The sequence below is a fragment of the Exserohilum turcica genome, assembly GCF_000359705.1.
Source record: "Exserohilum turcica Et28A unplaced genomic scaffold SETTUscaffold_2, whole genome shotgun sequence".
NCBI lineage: Eukaryota > Fungi > Ascomycota > Dothideomycetes > Pleosporales > Pleosporaceae > Exserohilum > Exserohilum turcicum.
The window spans coordinates 637480-655796 of record NW_007360025.1 but is presented as its reverse complement, the minus strand read 5'-3'; the positions used below and the strand labels follow the sequence as shown (position 1 = coordinate 655796).

The 18317-nt window shown below is 50.6% G+C and overlaps 6 protein-coding genes across 6 annotated transcripts; 3 read left to right on the top strand and 3 right to left on the bottom strand.

Moving 5' to 3' along the window:
- Positions 1-58: 58 nt before the first annotated feature.
- Positions 59-2076, bottom strand: SETTUDRAFT_162878 (uncharacterized protein). The gene is made up of 2 exons (XM_008027111.1): positions 1873-2076; positions 59-1819 (listed from the first exon to the last, which is right to left on the bottom strand). Exons 1-2 carry the CDS (start codon positions 2030-2032, stop codon positions 126-128), a joined length of 1854 nt encoding a protein of 617 aa, XP_008025302.1. The 5' UTR covers positions 2033-2076; the 3' UTR covers positions 59-125.
- A 3979-nt stretch (positions 2077-6055) lies between these two features.
- SETTUDRAFT_134923 (uncharacterized protein) lies at positions 6056-7487 on the top strand (the record flags this gene model as incomplete). The annotated part of the gene is made up of 5 exons (XM_008027110.1): positions 6056-6223; positions 6291-6423; positions 6474-6834; positions 6887-6962; positions 7062-7487. 5 exons carry the CDS (start codon positions 6056-6058, stop codon positions 7485-7487), a joined length of 1164 nt encoding a protein of 387 aa, XP_008025301.1.
- A 2813-nt stretch (positions 7488-10300) lies between these two features.
- SETTUDRAFT_162876 (uncharacterized protein) lies at positions 10301-12684 on the bottom strand. Its single transcript, XM_008027109.1, has 2 exons — positions 11032-12684; positions 10301-10984 (listed from the first exon to the last, which is right to left on the bottom strand). Exons 1-2 carry the CDS (start codon positions 12628-12630, stop codon positions 10472-10474), a joined length of 2112 nt encoding a protein of 703 aa, XP_008025300.1. The 5' UTR covers positions 12631-12684; the 3' UTR covers positions 10301-10471.
- Positions 12685-12882: 198 nt separating this feature from the next.
- On the bottom strand, positions 12883-13377 carry SETTUDRAFT_162875 (uncharacterized protein). The gene has a single exon (XM_008027108.1). The coding sequence runs from the start codon at positions 13310-13312 to the stop codon at positions 13049-13051; it is 264 nt and encodes an 87-aa protein (XP_008025299.1). The 5' UTR covers positions 13313-13377; the 3' UTR covers positions 12883-13048.
- A 46-nt stretch (positions 13378-13423) lies between these two features.
- Positions 13424-15277, top strand: SETTUDRAFT_178689 (uncharacterized protein; the record flags this gene model as incomplete). The annotated part of the gene is made up of 3 exons (XM_008027107.1): positions 13424-13920; positions 13973-14432; positions 14478-15277. Exons 1-3 carry the CDS (start codon positions 13450-13452, stop codon positions 15275-15277), a joined length of 1731 nt encoding a protein of 576 aa, XP_008025298.1. The 5' UTR covers positions 13424-13449.
- Positions 15278-15886: 609 nt separating this feature from the next.
- SETTUDRAFT_87863 (uncharacterized protein) lies at positions 15887-17293 on the top strand (the record flags this gene model as incomplete). The annotated part of the gene is made up of 3 exons (XM_008027106.1): positions 15887-16262; positions 16479-16984; positions 17186-17293. 3 exons carry the CDS (start codon positions 15887-15889, stop codon positions 17291-17293), a joined length of 990 nt encoding a protein of 329 aa, XP_008025297.1.
- Between the last annotated feature and the right edge of the window lie 1024 nt (positions 17294-18317).

Genomic DNA, 18317 nt, shown 5'->3' with positions numbered 1-18317 from the left:
CTTACGGTTGGCATCCTTCAATCACATCACAAACACAAGACGCAGCATCCGGTCCAACGAGAAACTGGGTAAATAAAGCCTAAGTATGTACAAGAAATATGCCCCCTCAATCCATTAGTAATCTATTAGTGCCCCCTCTGCCTCGCCTTGATGATATCCGCAGCCCTCTCGCCGATGCCGTACATGGTAGCCTGGAGATGGCAGGACGGGATGATGGGAATAATGGACGCGTCGACAATAGACAGATGCTGTGTTCCATACACCATCAGCTTGTCATTGACACAACCACCGTCCTTCTCCGCCATCATGGCGCAAGAGCCCGAGGGGTGAACAAGAGTAGGCGACAGCATCTTCTGCGCATAGAGAGCGTCGAAGATTGCCTTGTCAGTAGTGTACTGCGCACCTGGCACAGTCTCGGTGATCTTGTGGCTCGCCAGCTCGGGACTGCCCCACACGGTGCGGAAGAAGCGCAATCCGATCGACAGGATCTGCTTGTCAATCGGATTGACAAAGGCGTTGTACGACACATCCGGAGGTCCGTTGGGGTTCTTGGCATTGATGTGGATGGTGCCACGTGAGAGCGGCTTCTCCACACCAATGAGGCCAAAGCTGCCATCGGCGGGGACAGGGAACTCGGCCACAGCAGCATCCTTGCGGCTAAAAATGTCGGCAATAAGCTTGCGCTGCTTGGCATAGCCCGCGGCGAGCTTCTTGTTAGTCTTGTAGATGCTGGGAAGGTAGTCGGTGGCAGTCTGCCTGTTCAAAGCGTCAATGAGCGCCTGGCTGTTGTTGGTCATGTCGGGCAGCGAGATAAAGGCAACTGAGTTGCCGCGAGCATACGTGTACGGCCCAGTCTTGTTGGCTTCGTACTGCTTCCAAGCAGAAGCGTTGAAAGTAGCGTTGGTGTTGATCGAGGTGAGGGCTGGGAAGTAATTTGAAGTCGTGTTGAAAATAATAGTCGCCCAAGGGTGGTCCTGGAAGTTAGACCCGACAGCGTCAAGCTCGACTTTGGTCTTGATGCCCGCTGCTTCCAGGACAGCCCTGGGACCAACGCCGCTGAGCTGGAGGAGCTTGGGGGTCTGAATGGCACCAGCTGCAAGCACAACTTCCTTGGAGGCGCAGAAAGTAGTAGTCCTTCCCGTCTTGTCGGTCACCTCAACACCCGTGGCCATGGGCTTCTTCCTGCCATCAAAGAGGACTTTGTTGACCGTGGTGCCCGTAAGGATGTGCAGGTTGGGACGTGACTGGATGGGGTCGTAGTATGCGTAACGCGCATGGGCGCGACGTCCGGTTCTCGCATCCATGGTGTTGGCGTACCACGAGGGGCCATGGGCTTCACCAGCGTTACCATCCTCAGGAGCGTAGATACCAGTAGCCTTCCATGCCGCCCAGTAGCTCTTGATATCCTCGTACTGGTTGGAAGTGATGGATACGGTGAGGGGGCCACGGCCGTATACGGCAGGATCCCACGTGATGTTGAATGACTCGGCAACAGCAGGTGTAGGGGGCTGGAATGTAGTGCCCTTGATGAAGTAAGGAAGCATGTCTTCCCAGCCCCATCCTTTGTTGCCTAGAGCGGCCCAGGTATCGTAATCAGCGGCCGAACCGCGGTCGTATATCATACCATTAATGACCGAGCCACCGCCTAGAACCTTTGCAACAACGACAGGATACGATGTATTGCCGAGACCCGGCTCAGGCATGGAATTGATATTCTCCCACATGAGCCCGTTGGCTGCGGTGAGATCATTGGCCTTCCAGGGGATCCTGGTGTTGGGGGTATCGACATTGTCGCCTGCCTCAATGACGAGGACAGTCTCTGGTTGCTGGGTCAGCCGCTGTTTCACTACCACGATCTTCTGGAATACATACTGCACCTGTCTTCGCTAAGACGGTTGGCCACAACCAATCCAGTAACACCACCACCTACAATGACATAGTCATAGGGCTTTTCGGTAGCCGCGCCAAGAACCGGTGAGAATAAAACAGCAACCAGCTGAGCGGCTGCTGCCAATCGGGAGAATGCAGCCATCTTGAGACTTGTGTATTGAGTTTGTATACCAAAGTAAAATTCTGTGGCGCCTGCAGCGACTTTCTGGAAAAAGTGCACCCACTAGAGGCTTTATACGGTCCGAACAATTTCCCTCGCCCCCTCAGACTGGTCGACAACATGCTCGCCACGTGCGGAGTCATTAAACCGGTGAGAGCATTCCGAATCTGAACAAAAAAGACATGAGTGGCCCACAAACGCCACGAGGAGAACGCTCCTCCGCTCAAACAATGAGTATCGGGGTATGCATGTGGCGTGACCATGCTAAGGAAGCGGGAGGAGATTTGCGTGGCCCACACCACGGACGGCCCCCAAGTGTGGATAGGCGCCCAGTAGTAGCGCTATTGGTATGCCTGTGGCGCGGCAGGTTCAGATTCCTTTGCCCTTTTGTTCTAGAAAACCCAAACTGGGCTAAATCGTTTGGAATCGAGCCGACTTGTAGAGTCCTTTGGTCTAGCACAGAGCACATGGAGAGCATATGCCTGCTACGCCCTGACTCTGTTGCTTGCTAAACATCAGGGACGGGTGGGGCGGCGTTCCGGGGCCGGGCCATAGACGATGTGGTTTCCCACGGCGGAGAAAAAAAATTTGTAATGCAATTTGCAGTTATTTCAGTCAATCGATTACTACCTAGTAGGCGGGACGTGGATCAAGATTAGTCTGCCCAGCACATACCGTTATCCTCGTACGGAGGTGACTGTCAAAAGTTCTTGCTAGCGCCACGCTAAGACGCTAGCCTATTAGCCTAACTATTCTTAGCGCCTATACTTATTTTTTAAAGCTAGCAATAGCTTATATACTTATTTTTTTAAGTGTTTTTAATCTACTATAGCTCTAAATATAGATATATTAACTTACTCTTTTATTATTATATGAGTTACTTTTTAGTAGTAAGTTTATATATAAAATTATAGAAATAATAAGTATATTACTATATATAATTAACTTAATTTATAGTAAAGCCTACTAATAAGGCTTTAAGCCTAACGTATGCCTTGTTAAAATCTTTTTATAGTACTTTAAAAATACCTTACGCATAGGCTACTCTTATAAATAAGAAAAAATATATAACGATACTCTGAAGAATATATACTATAATAAGTATAGAAGAGAAAAAAGCTATACTAATATTACTAGTAATCTTAGTATTGATAGCTATAATATCTTATTATCTACTATATAGAAGGTTTTTTAAGTAGCCAGTTATAATAAAATAAAGCTAATAAGAAAGCCTAAGTTGAAAATAAAGATAAAATAAAAAAAAACTTAAGTAGTATCTTACTTAGAAAAATAAAATACTTAAAGATTAAAAACATGTTATTTAGTTAAATAAAACTTCTATTATTCTTAACTACTATGATAGTAGCTGTTATATATTGTAATACCTAAATAAAGTCTTTACTAAAAGTATTATCTAAAAGTAGTAAAAGGGCTACTTTAAATTTATATTTCAAAACTACTTTATATATAACTATAAAAGTCTTTACTATATCTAAAGGCCTAAAACTATATAAAAAAAAGATACTACTTTTTAAATTAAAAAGTTAAATAAGGCTTTAAAGCCTGTTATAAGAGAGGCGTAAAAGCTTATAATAAATATAAAAAGGCTTAAATTACATAATAAGCTTAATAGAGTTTAAGAATAAAGATAAATAGAAAAGATAAATAGTTAAGCTAGCTTACAAGAGTAGTTATAGTAGCATTAATTAGTAGTATTACTAAACTTAAGTTCTTATCTTAAAGGTAATTCTCTTTATAAAAGCGTACTAAATAGAAAAACCATATATCTTTATGTAAGAAGATAACGTACTTTTATATACTTACTACGCTTAAAGAACTATATACTAAAACGCTAAAGTAGAGTAGCTTCTATAGCTAGGTAATTTACTTAATTTCAATGCTATTAAACTAGCCTAGCTATAGCTTAAAAGAAAAATAATATAAAAAGGCGCACTAAAAAGTTAGGTAAAAAGAATAAAAGTATAGTAATAGTACTAAGATAAGCTACTTTAATACTAAATTTAAGCTTAAATAAAGCATATTTTATTTTATATTTAAAAAATTATTAAACTTAAAAGTAGCAATAAATATAAAGAGGGGCGGCGGGACTAATCTACATAGCTTTGGCCCTATTTTCGGCGGTAATCAATGCACCCCTGTCAGCAAGAACTTTTGACAGTCACCTCCGTACTTGTAATGTATACTGCAGTGCTACAAGGCTGCTGGCGGAGGACCAAGCCGGCTGCACGTGTCATGGATCGTCAGCACCCTAAGCGATGCGCCGCACTCCACTTTTACACGGGACGATGGAGGGGGGCATCGTCGACGCGGAACGATTATGTGATTGAGCTTGAGCTACAGGTGAAGGGCCCGCAGGAACGGCAGAGGCGTCCAAATGTGCGCCGGGAAATGTTTTGGGCACCAGCCAAGCGAGTTGTCTTTGTCGGAGATTTCTGGCGGAGCATTGCGAGTCCGCGGCGGTCCCTGGATTTGCGTGTAGCTACAATGCCCCTGTTCATGCAGCGCTGCAGGCCAGGCGCAAATCCCAAGGCCCCATTCGCTAATGTACGATCTCCTAGCAGTACCGTGATTTCGGTGTTGGCGCGCCATTTCAGGTTCCATCTCCTGTTCGCCCCCGGGGAAGGGGAGGCCTTGTGTAGATCAACGACTCGTGCTGCCCGCCCCCTCCCGCCCGCTCAGCTTGCTCGTCCGCACGGCAGTGGCAGTCGGGGTGTCCCTCCGCGAAGAAGAGCTTGGCGACATAAGCAAACGTGGCATATGCCGCGTCTTGTACAAACCAAGAGCATGTTCCGCGCCCGCATAACAGGGCGAAAAGGACCTTGGCCGAAATTGGAGGGCGGCTTCGGTATTGTATCGGCATTGTCGATATACAAGCCCATGGTAGGAGGCGGCGTATGACGGCCGTGGACCGCGTGAGCCCATTTCTGCCGCACCGTGTTCCCTGCACCCAGAGTTTTAGGCTTTGCTAGCCTCGGGGAATGCTGGGTATTGCCGCCCGCTGATGCTAGGGCATGGCGAGGACATGGCCAGGTGGTTTCTCGTGCTGCTGCGTCCTCCTCTTGCGCTCAAACATGTTTGGTCCGTCATGACACGGTGGGTTGGCGTCGTTGGAGAGAGAGAAAAGCAATGATGCAGCGGCGTTCCCTGCAGGGTGGGAAAGGATTCAGCTGGGCAAGGGAAGGACTGGGGAGGCAAAGAGGCGCAGGGCACAGGGTGGCGGCGTCGCTTGCGGAGAAACCCTGGCCGCGCGCTAAGGGCGCTAGGCCCAAACTAGCGCCGCATGGGCCGAGCACATCGTATCGCCCAACTCATCTCACCACGGCGTCATTGGACAGACTGCCGCAAAGACGGAGAACTGACCACGACCCTCGCGCTCGAGCTTGACGTCGTGCTTTACGCCAGCACTGCAGTAGTCTAACGAAACACCATGTTGCACCATTGTCGCCGATCCCAGATCAGCATCCACGAGTCGGCTGGCCTACGACGGGCTCTGTCTCTGTCAAATGTCATTCCACCCATACGCCGCCATCCTCCGCCCTCCTCCGCCGCGTCCGCCCTCCACTTCACGGCCTGGCCATGTAGCATGTCGTCTGTCGATTCAGGGACCCCAACCGCTGTAGACTCGTCGCCAATCGGAATGCCTTGAGCCTGTGGGGCCCCAATTTATGCACCTGCGCGGCCTGGCTAGCTTACTGGCCGTGGTAGAAGCATGCATACCCAAGACCTGAGCCGGGACGTTTCGAAATCGTGTCCGGAGCGAGCGCACCTTCCATGATCACTCTGGCTCTTTTGCACTATGCGCAACCGTGCTGTCTGTTCGACTATCGCTCTGCTTCAGCACACGCTGTGTGGCCAGGCTACCAAATGTGTGGCGTTTCCAATCCATACTTGACAAAACCCCTACGCTTACCACCCATATTGAGTGGTCGGTTGCTTTTTCTCATCTTCTTCCTGCTTACTTGGTAAACTCCAACACCGCAGAGCATGAACGCAGACAACACGCAAGAATGGCCCAATCAGCGATTGAAGGTCATGATTCCCATGTGGACGCTTCTGGCCCTCAGTACCATCTTCCTCGCCTGGAGAATTGCCTATGGGTTTGCCCAACGACGCAGATTCATGCTCAGTGATTATCTGCTGATCATCGCCGCTGTGAGCACTGCGCCCTTGCACCCTACAGCCAGGATGTACTCCAGAACACTGACATGATTCGGGCCAGATCTTGAACATCGCAGCAATCACTGTCGCGCAGATAGTCGTGGACAATGGCCTTGGTCGACATATCCAAGACCCTACCGTCCTTCCCAACATTATGACTTACGTCTATTACCTATGGATTACCCAGGTGCTCAGTATGTCTGGTATCAGCCAACCTGAACTTGAAAGCTGACAGTCAGTGCAGACATTATCGCCATGGCCTTTCTAAAATGGGCCATCTGCGCCTGGCTCCTCGTACTCAACTTTTCTAGAGTCTATCAAGCCGTCATTTGGCTGTCCATCCTCATGGTGACAGCGCTCAACTTCCTGGCCCCCGTCCTGACACTCTTTGGCTGTACCCCGTTCGAGCGAAACTGGAATATTCTGTATAAAGGGAAAAGTCACTGTTGGGCCAAGAGCTCTATTCAACTGTCCTACACTCAGGGCATCAGCAACATCCTTACCGATGTTGTATACATGGCAGCACCACTCATCTACCTCTCGCGCATCCAAATCTCACGGCGAACTCAATGGGGAATCCGAGCCGTTTTCCTCCTCAGTATCCCGTACGTCTTCCCTCTGCAGACACCCAAGATGAACAAATACTAACTAGCCCAGTGCAACAATCTGCTCTATTTTCAAAACCGTTGAGCTAAAGACTTTGACCTCCACAAAAGACCCCACTTGGGATGGCGTTCCACTAACAATCTGGTCGGCCTCCGAACTCTCCCTCGGCATCCTTATTGCGTCGCTCCCGCCGCTACGCAAAGCCATGGACAAGTTTCTCCGCAAGCTCCTCCCGTCCACCCTCACTGGCTCAGGAAAAACGCCGCAATACGACTACAGCACTGGCGGCGCTGCTGCTGGGAATAGCATCCAAATGAACAATTTTCAAGGCAGCAAAGCGTACCACTCACGCATTCGGGGCGAAAGCGTGCTGGACGAGGATGACGAGAGCGACCGAGCGATTCTAGACGACCAAGACGTTAAGATGCACGGTATCATGAAGAGCACGGATGTCGAGGTCAGAATTAGTGAAGCAGGGCCTCCTCGCGGTTCTGCCATAGCGCACTATGGCGAGGGCAGCAGTAGCAATCGCAGTCGGTCTGATAGCGGAGGAGTGGGGCACAGCCCAAAGGGGTTCAAAGAGCCTCAGATTGATTGGTCGAGTCCACACATTGAAAGCCGGCGTGGAAATGGGATACAGCATGCTCGGTAATGTTTGATCTTTTTTTTTCCTTCTGTCTGTTACTCCTTTTGTTCAAGCTTGCGATTATGACCGTGCATTTTCTTACGTAGGAACTTTTGTTTGAAGGTGAAAATTTTTTCCTTTGTAGACGTATTGACGTTTTTCTTTTACTCATCCATTCATGCAGGTATGCTAAACAGTGATTGGGCATATATATACAGTGGACAGATACCCCCTTTTTTTTCTTCCTAGATGAACGATTCTTTTTCACGTAGCTTTCGTTAATATGGTAATTTATTGAATAATTCAAGACAAGATTATTCTACTCTGAAGCCATCTTGTCTTGTATGTAGGGACGGCGAACGCAAGACATTCCTAGTATAGATGCACTGTATATATCATGCACATTGTGCATAACAGTGGTGGCGACTAATGTCTTATTATAGCAGGGTTGATATAGAGAAACCACCATTGCCACAAGCCAAAAATATTCTCCTTGAATCTCATCTCGTAACTAAACCACCTCTCCCCCCTCCCTCCCTCCTCCACGTCACACCCCTCTCCGCACGTCCATAATCCAGCATGCACGCTCCAGCAAGTCAAAGTTTACTCCTACCACATGCACGACGCCTCTAACGCCTTACCCGTAAACCAAAACGATTCTAATTCCGAGCCCTCAGCACTATTACATACACACCGCCGGCGCGACCCATAGCCATAACCCCGATGTTCGCGTACTCCCGTGCAAGGAACCAAATCAACGATGCGGCGCCGATCTCTTGAAAACAAAGTTTGCGAAGAACGGAGTCGACTACCCGATGCACGCAAGCGCATGTCCGCTCCCCCCCTCCCCTCTCCGTTCCCGCTCCACGTACAAGCCGCGCATTGAAAACCAACGATCAAGCCCGAGACACAGACATACACGTGCAATGTCTCGCTTCTAGTAACATAATACCCTAATCTCTCGCATACATGCTTCCGCTACCCCCTTCGCTTGCGACGCCACTGGACCGTGTAAGTAAAGCCGGGTTGCTTCGCTTGCTTTGCCTTGCGATGTTATCAGCTTCGCTTGTGCTTGGGCATCAGCAGTAAGAATCAGCTACTCCGCTGTGCGCAAGTAGGAAAGGCAGGCCGACTGGCAAGCAGGCGAAGCCCATTGTGTGTGTGTGTGCTTATTGTTAAGTATATCTCGGGGGGAATCACGGGGAGAATCACGGTACGAATCACGGTATGTAATACCACCGTATCTTCCAGTCTCGTCTCGTCTGGATGGATGGATAAATAGCCCTCTGGCGCGCGCCGTGTAGCAGACAGAAATGGCTGTTGTCTCGAAAACACGGGAGAGAGCGAGATGGAGGGGGACGGACGGGATGCCGCAAAGTGAGGGGAGGGGCGCCGTTCTAGGGGAGGTAAAAGAGGTGGCTGTGTACATACATACAGACATACATACATACATAGAGTGAAGTTATACATGAATATGCACGAATCGAGACATGTGAAGAATATTATTACGTGTTATATAGCCCTACTCACGATCAACCAATGTCTGAAGCGCTGGGTGGGAGTGTATACTACTGTACTGTACTGTACTGTTCTGCACTGTGTGTGTGTGTGTGTGTATACGCAGTAGTATCTTTAAAGCAGCAGTACGTATGTCGCGGCATGAATTTCGTGTATAGAAAGATATGGGTGCTTTTAACTTTTCACACACTCAATGAGAATACAGTACAGTACGGATATGAGATTGTGTGCTTTTGTGTCAAGTGATGAAATGCGCCTTTTTTTTCCACAGTACTTATTTACTTAGCACTAACACTAGAACCCCCTTGGTCACTTACGTTCCTGTGAATGCAACACACTTTACCTCCCTCCGTTTCATCCACCATCAGTGCTAATTAATATTTTCCATCGCCTGCTCGCCAACTTCCCAGCAGATTTGACATAGAGTGAATTAGTCATCCATGATCTCAGTACCGGGCCAGCCTGCCCTCCAGCACCGATCTAGCCAACCACCTCAGTCAATCACTCTTTTTTTCGAAATTCTCATGTCTGAGTAAACTCTGTGGCCACAATATTATCTTGTAAGAAAAAAAACGGATGAGCTTGTTATAAGGCACGGCTCAGCTTAGTTAGGGGATGAATATAATATTTCCCATATTTCAGTGCTAAGACATATACACACAAAGAGAGAGAGAGAGAGACAGACAGCCCCCTCAAAGCCAAGCCCCCCACCCCCGCATCACACTGCATTGCAGAACCACTGATCTACACTGCACAAAAACTCAAAAAAACCACCCCCCGACTCATCTCGCCATATACCCCCCACAGACCCATACCCAGCCCCCAGTCCTTACAATCAAAAATCCTGTCTGCATATTCATGCGTCCTACCATCTTATCGCCCCAACGGTCCTGTAATAACACACACGGGGCGGAAAACGGCACAGCACGATTAAGTACAACAGGATTAAACTTTCTGAAAAAAAAAGAGAAGGAAACTGCGGGGAAGGTGGTCAAATAATTCCCGGTGGGCCGGTATGGGAATTTGCGATTTGAGGGGGCCCATAGGGATCGCTGCTGCGGCTCATGAATCATGTATTGTGCGGAATGTGGAGAGAAGGAGAGAGTTTGTGGGTGTGGATGGGAATGTGGAGTATGAGAGATACTTACATGTACACTGGTTGGCACTGGCACTGGCAACTGACATGACACAAGCTTTTTGCTTGGAATTCTCTTGTTTGACTGGGTGGGGGGGGGGGGGGGAACACGGGACGGCACGCCAATGTACTGTATCCACACTATCGAATTCTGAGTCAGGAGTTTACCAAACTTCCCGATTCCCCATAGAAAGAATATTTCTCTATATAACCAACTCGGTATACATAGTATCTAGGATAAATAATTGAATCATTCTCATCATCATCATCATCGTTGTCGTCATGCGTGAACACGTTTACAATCATGTCTAATATATAAGGAAGAAAAAGAAAATCCATCAAGCCCATGGCAAGCCATTTATGGTTCCCTGATTTCAATAACAGCATCACCACCCCTCATCGCACGCATTTCCTTTTCGCCATCCAAAGTTTCTTCATCAGGCAGCGTTTTCATGCGCGACAAGCCGCTCTGTCGTCGTTCCTTGGTCTTTGCCAGCATCTGCTGAATGTGCGGGTGGCTGGGGGCCGGAACCTGCGTGGAGCGTCTTCTTGGGGGCATATTTGCTCTGCCGATTCTCGCGCGCATGGCTTCCTCGGTGGATAGGGTGCGATTGACGCGACCGGGGGGCGGCTCGATGCCGTCGCTGTCGTCGTCGTGCAGTTTCTGCTTGTCTTTCTTTTTCGGGCGCAGCCAGCGCCATAGTGCCCGCGTCTTCTTCATCCACATCTCGTAGCCCCAGCGCGAATTGATGAAGCCGACAAAGGCGAAGAAGGGAATGCACACGCAGAGAGTGGTAATCATGAAGCTGGTGAAACCCGCTTGTTGGTTCATGTTGCTCATGCCGTAGACGGATGTCACGAACGTGAGAGGCTGGTATCGAGTTAGCGATGTCTCAGCTGGAGCGGGTATAAGCTTACCATGAAGAAGAGGTTGACAATGGTAAGTACTTTGATGTTGTAGCCTTGGTGCACCGTGATGTCTGCTAACTCGACAGACTTTCTCGATTCTTGGATGCTGGTGCCCGAGAACAGCTGGTCCTGTAGCGTCTCAATTTCATGTCGTCTTTCGTTGTTCTCGGCGATGATGGTGCGAAGCTCTTTCATTTCCCGCTCAAACTGCATCCTCAACACGCGTAGCCGGCGCTTCCAATGTTCGTTTCGCAGCGACTCTTCGAATAGTGGCCACAGTGTCTTGTTCGTGCCGTCCCAGATATCATCGGTAAAAGTATCTTCAAAAGCGTCAATCATAGACTTGATGCTGTCATTGACATTGCCCAGCGTCTGGTGGGCGTAGAAATAGCGTCTCGTAAAAGTCATCTCCTTGTCCTCGAATAGACGAGCTTTCCGCATTTCCTCGTCGAAGAGAAAGTCAAGGGGTGGGGTGACAAGTTTTGTTATTTTGAGGTAGATCTCGTCGTATCTTTTGCGGGCGTCTCGGTACTCTGTCAAAAGAGCATGCAGGAAAGCCTCTGCGCCATTGAGGAATTTGTGGCCAGTCTCAAAGGTATAGGGCGTTCCGTTTGCTGGTGCTGATTTCCAGTCAGGGAAGCATTCGAGCTGGAGCACCTGCCAAGGACTCCAAACATCGTGCACCCAGCCAAATTGAGTCCTAGCACGTCTTCCCCTATTGCGGACGCGGCGGGGATTCTCGTCATAAAGGACTAGTGCAACAACAGCGCTACATCGCGCCAAGGGCACGTGGTGGTTGGTACCGTTAGAGCCCTTGTCAGCGAGCTGCCATTGCATTGGCTTACACTCGTCGCCGATGATGGTATAGTACTCAAAGTTGAAGAAGAAAGACCTTCGGTGCTTGGGGTCCTCGTCAAAGGACCGGAACATGTGTGCCGAGCTGGCCTCGGTCTCGACCAAGTGCTCGAAAAGCTCATCCATGTCGAATGCGTCATGCAGCGTCAGATGCAGGGCGCCGAACAAAATGGGCGAAGGCTCGCGGGCAATGGTGATGCGGCCGGCTACCACCTCATCCTTTTCTTTGCAAATGTCCCTCAGCGATGCCCATATCTGGGTAGCGTTGGACATGTCATTGTCGGGACTGGTAGCCTCGACTAGCTTGGGCACGCCGTTGGGACCAACATTGTAGACCTGGAAGTGCGAGTAATGGCTCCGGTCGTCTGTCGGGCCCGATCCCATATGGAACAAGTGGGGCTGTTTGGAGAGCTTGACGGGGTCCGCGAGGATGGTCGACAGGATCTCTCTTCCGTGCGCGGTCCAGGAATGGTTCTTGAGATGGTCGCGCAGATGCTCATGGTCAAAGGAACGCGAGGGCAGCTCGCTCTGGACGTAAAAGTCGTCTTCCTCATTGTCGCTGTCGTCGGAGAGGGTCGACGTGTCGGCAAAGATGGCATCGACGCCTTGCCGGGTAGAGGCGCGGCGGAGCTGTGAAGCTTCGGACGGCCTGAAGATGTCATTGGTCGCGGACAGGCTGTTCAGGAGGGCGTCATGTGACCGCTGGAGCGACTCGAGCTGCCTTTTCAGCTCATCCAGCTCAGAGGCGGCCATTTCTCGCCCCCGCACTGCTCTGCTCGGCCCCGAGGCGGCAAGCTGTCGAAATCACGCTGAGGTGAAGCTGTCGAGATGAAGCGATCGAGGTGGAAGTTGTCGAGCTGTCCGATTATGTCGCCCAGGAGAGATTCCTCTGCTTTCTTTTAGCCCCCACCCCGGCCTTGCAGCAGGCCCAGCCTCCCATACAAGCGGTCGACATCGCTCGTCCAATCCCGGTTTGGGCCAAGGTGGAGCAGATGCATCGAGAGTGGCCAGAAGAGGGGCCGCTGACCCAAAGCGAGCGGGTGGATGGGAATTGTGTCGATATGCACGACGCTTGGCCTCTGCCCAAAGTCGATGCCGCCACTCACCGCCCTTTCCGATTCGCCAGCGTGCCAGCCCTCGAGCGCAGCTTGATCGCATCAAGAAATCCGCCTCAAGACGAGCCCAGCCGATTTGGCGGCGCGGTGGCATCCATGGGCAACTTGTACACAGCCCCTCCAGGCGTCGAAAACCGGTGAAGGTGGCGACGTTGAGGTATGCGCCAAGCCTTGCACAGGCGCGAGTCTTGTCCGCCGCCGCGCATCGCAAGGCTTGTCATGGCTCCACGTCGCCCGTTGCACAGTGCCCACGACGCTGACAGCGTTTCTAGACCGTCGGAACCATGGGCGAGACGCGAGGAAAAGGCCTCGTAGACCATCACGGCGACCGGAGACTGTCCTGGCCGCCTCCACATCATTGGTGCTCGCTTATCGTGCCATTCACACCCGTCTGCTTCTCCCTCTCCGCACTCGACCAGAGCCCATCCCCAGCCGGCATTGGCACCACGCACACGCAATGCCCTCCATAACCGCCGCCTTCTGGCTGTCGTTGCCGGTACTGCTGGCGGCACTAGTCTACCAGCTTGGCCTGCCGGCTTTCGTCGAGCACCGCCTCCCCTGGACATCCAATTCCACCACGCATTGCTACAAAGCCGTCAGGACGCTGTCCTCGATACTTGCCCAGGCCCACTGTTTTACAGTCAGCAGTGGCCACTTTTCCCGCGTCTTTGTCGATGATGCACCCGCCGAGGCCAAGGATGCGCGTACTGGCTATGTGTATCCAGGCCTATGGGACGGACATGGCCATCTGAAACAGTATGGCGAGTCTCTGGACTCGGTTAGCTTGTTCGGTGCCAGTTCGATGGATCAAGTTCAGAAACGACTGCTCGATTACAAGACGGACCGCCCCGAGAAGGGGGCGAGCGATGAGTGGCTGCGAGGAGCCGGCTGGGACCAGGCACACTATGGAGGACGCTGGCCGACTTCTGTATGTATCGTCATTTCCATGGAGAGTAGAGGGAATCCTAACACTGGCCCAGTCGGATCTGGAAATATCCCAAAACTTCCAGGACCTCTTCATTATGTTGGATCGAGTCGACTTTCACTGCATCTGGGTTTCCCAAAAGGTGCTTGATCTTCTCCCGTCACCCATTCCCGACGTTCCTGGAGGCGAGGTCCCTGCCAAGGGTGTGTTTTGCGATAATGCCATGGACATTGTTCTGGAGCATTACCCCAAGCCCAACAGAGCACAGCAAACCAAGTTCATCAAGGCTGCCATGGCCGGCTTGAACCAGTACGGTATCGTAGGAATGCACGACGCTGGAGTGACGCCTGGGGATCTCAAGCTGTACGAAGAACTCGCCAACGACGACGACTGGACTGTCCGGGTCAACGCCATGATTGAATGTGACGTTAGAAACACCTTCTGCCCGGAGGCAGTGAAGAAGACGAGTACGCCCAACGGCAAGTTGCAGGTGAAGAGTGTGAAGCTTTTCGCAGGTATGTGCCTCTAGCTACCTATTAGAGCAAAACTGACGCAGTAAGATGGGGCGTTGGGCAGCTGGGGAAGTGCCATGATTGAGCCCTACAGTGACAAACCGACTTCTTCGGGCTCCCTGCTTGTCAACGCAACTACCTTGTCACAAGTCACGCGGGATTGGGCGCAGGCGGGATATCAAGTCAACATTCACGCAATAGGAGACCTTGCGAATAGGCTGGCTATTGATGCATTTGAAGCCGCCCTGACAGAGCTGTGCCCCCACACTAGCCCCCACGAATGTCAGTCACACCGCCGCTTTCGGATTGAACATGCCCAAATCATTCACCCACATGACCAGCGAAGAATGTCACTCTTGGGCATCATCCCCTCGATTCAGCCTACACATGCTACCTCTGATATGGGATACGCAGAGAGCAGACTGGGAAAACAACGCACAAGAGACGAAGCCTACCGCATGCGGTCGCTCGTCCCCCTTCGGCCCGTTCTTGGCAGCGATTTTCCAGTGGAGCCCGCCAACATTTTCGAGGGCATGTACGCGGCCACCACACGGCGCAGTCCGCTGACTGGCTTGGATCCCAATGGCCAGAAGCACGGCTGGTATCCCGAAGAGACTCTCAGCTTTGAGCAGGCACTGGAGGGCTTCACTGGAAACCCTGCACACGCCGCGTTCCTCCAAGGCAAAGCTGGAGTCATCCAAGCTGGGGCTTACGCGGACTGGATTGTCTTCGACGAGCAATTAGAGGCCATGGATTTTGATTCATTACGAAAGGCAACAGTAAGAGAGACGTGGGTTGGTGGCAAGCGAGTCTATCAAAGACCGGGCAGTGGGCATGGTCCTCGGTAGAGACATCAAGAGGGAATACCTCCGCCCCCGAATCCATCCGAACTCCACGCCTAGTAACAGCCTGCCAGGCTTCTCCGATGTTTTGCACTGCTACGGCGGTTCTGGCGGTTCTGGCGGCCATCGGCGAAATCTCCGCATCTTCTAGTCCTGCTCTAGAAGCACAAGGAGAATTTTGATCTGCTCCCTGTCGTCCGGCTTCAGCCGATGATTCGACGCCCTATTACGAGGCTGAAATGGAACAGTTCTGGCACAGACACGTGTGTTCACCGGCATGACATCCCCCCCACATGTTTGTACTGGATTGAGCATAGATGCCGCAAGACAGGCGGGCTTTTCCCTAGCATAGACTAACCATCCCACATAACCAACATGGTGCTCACATGTATCCAGCCAACCAGACGATGCTTATTACCGCTTGTGCCTTGAGCGTGTGTGCTAAGGCGTAAAGAGTTTTCCTAGTCTACGCCTACATGTCAACCAATAGGTGATGCCTAGTATAGAGCCATAAAGCTGCTGTCAAACAAGCAGAGTGATGCTTCACCCCGCTTCTATCATATAATTACCAGAAAACAAGCACTGAGTGAGGGACCTTGCTGGGACAAATTCAACATGGCAACCACCACCACACAAACACCCACTCCCGACCTCTCCAAGCCGCCCACCACTCCTGTCAAGACCCTGACCACAGTTACCCCTCCGGGCACTCCTAATGCCACCAGCACAGCAGCCCACCAGCTGGTATCTGAAATCCGAGACATCCACGACGCCCTCTGTGAGCTGACGTCGCTGGCTCCCGCACCCAGAATCAATGCCCTGCTTACCCGCCTCGTCGACCTGTGCGTGGTGCCCTACAGCGTGGACTTTACGACGCGCTTCTTCCAGATCAGCGGCGTCGAGGTGCTGTGCGAGAAACTGCGACCGATTTGTTCGGCTGCTGAGGGCGAGCTGGAGAAGCACTGGGCGCAGCGTATGATTGACGAACTGGGTGCGTTGTTGTTTTTATATGTACAGATAACGCTGCGTTTGTTCCTGTATTCCACTCGTCTATACTTGGAAAAAGAAGGATAAGAAGAACAGGAAGAGGGCAAAAAAGAAGAAGAAGAAGAAGAAGAAGAAGAAAAAGCGTCCAAGGGAACAACAGCACAAAGGCACAAGAAGAAGAAGACGAAGAAGAACAGTCCCACTAACACAAAACCACCAGACACAAACCCCCACACCCCCGCAACAACAATCCTCCAAACCTTCCCTTACTACACCAACTACATCGATCTTTCGCGTCTCGAAGCCTCAATCATAAACTCCTTCATCGATACCCCACCGACTTCCATCGCTTTCCTCGGCTCAGGCCCGCTACCACTGACATCTCTCTGCTTCCTGTCGCGCTACCCATACGCCACGCTGCACAATGTAGATCGCGATGCGACGGCGCTGGCCCTCAGCAGTGCGTTATGCACGAAACTGGGGGTTGCGGCTCGCATGAAGTTTGAGCGGGAGGATGTATCGCTGGAAGTAGAGGGGCAAGATGGTGGTAATGTGGTAGGGGTGGGAGCGAAGTGGACGCAAGCCCAAGTGGTTTTTTTGGCGGCGCTTGTAGGAATGGATACGCAGACTAAGCTGGGGATTCTGAGGGATGTAGTGGGCAAGTTGAGAAAGGGGACGCTGGTGGTGGTTAGGAGTGCGTGGGGGGTTAGAGGGGTTTTGTATCCGGTTAGTATATCCCCCCCCCCTCTTTTTCTTTTCCTTCTTCCTTGTTTCCTCGACTTTTCTCATCACTATTTTCCCCCGCTCTTCCACTCCGCTCCCCTCTCCTCTACTATCTTTCCTGCGTTGCCTTCAACCAGTCCATATGCATGTAAATGGCAGTACCCACTTACCCAAGCTAACTCTCTCTCCCCCCTACAACCACAGATCCTCACTCTCTCCGAAGACCTGCAAGCTCTCGGCCTCGAAGTCCTGGCTGAAGTGCATCCGTGGACAAAAGTCGTTAATTCGGTTGTTGTGCTGAGGGTGAAGTAGGTGGGTGTGCCCTGGTGAGTACAGAAGGATGTATGGGAGTATGTGAAAGCAATGCATGGATTAGATGGAAACGAAGATGAGGAAATGGGAGGAGAAAAGAGAAGAATAAGAGAAGATGAGAAAGAAAATGAATGATTTGATGTGGCAGAGGCATAATAGACTGGGCTGTACTGGGCTGGTCTGGGCTGTGGTGTGGTATGATATGGTGAGCTGTGTAATGTGCCATAAGTGTCGAATGCAGCAGCACACTCATCTCAGCAAGAAAGGTCGAAACTAGAAAATCTGGCGACGAAAAAACAAAAAAAGAACAGGAGACAAGCAAACGAAAGACAGCAAACAGAATGATAGAGTGACATACTAGCAATATAATCTCCTTTAATTTTTTTTCTTCATCTTCTTCTTCTTCTTCCTGATCTTCGATCCATCCCACATCCTACATATACATAATCTAATACATATTCCCTGCGTGCGTTACTAGCGTTGCAGACTACGGAACACCAGTATACTGGCACTCACAAAGCTACGCAACAAAGCTACTCCAACCACTCCACAATCTCGCGTGTAGAAAGGTGCTAGGAGTCTTTAGAACCGCTCCATCAATACCTGCAAGTGTTGAAGCAAGCCTGCTATCACCAGCGATACGGCTAAACGCTACGCTAAGAAACTACGCAACAAGAGCAGCTTAGCTAGCTAAAACCCACCTAATCGCAATAGCTATTGCTAGGCTTTAAGCAACAGACCCCTAGCAAACTAAAAAGCCAGAACAACGTAGACAGTTACTCTAGATTACTAACTTAATCCCAACTACCTATAATAAAGAGATAGAGAAGATAATCCTATACAGGTTTAGGCCATGGGATAGTCTTAACTACAAGGTTACAATCTCTAGAAAGACAAAAGAAGAAGAGGCAACTGCACACACAGCCTATATCCAATCAAGGATAGGAGACAACTTTACAGCAATCTACTCTGACGCCTCTAAGATTAAAGAGGGAAAAGGCATAGGAGTAGGCGTAGTAGCTTA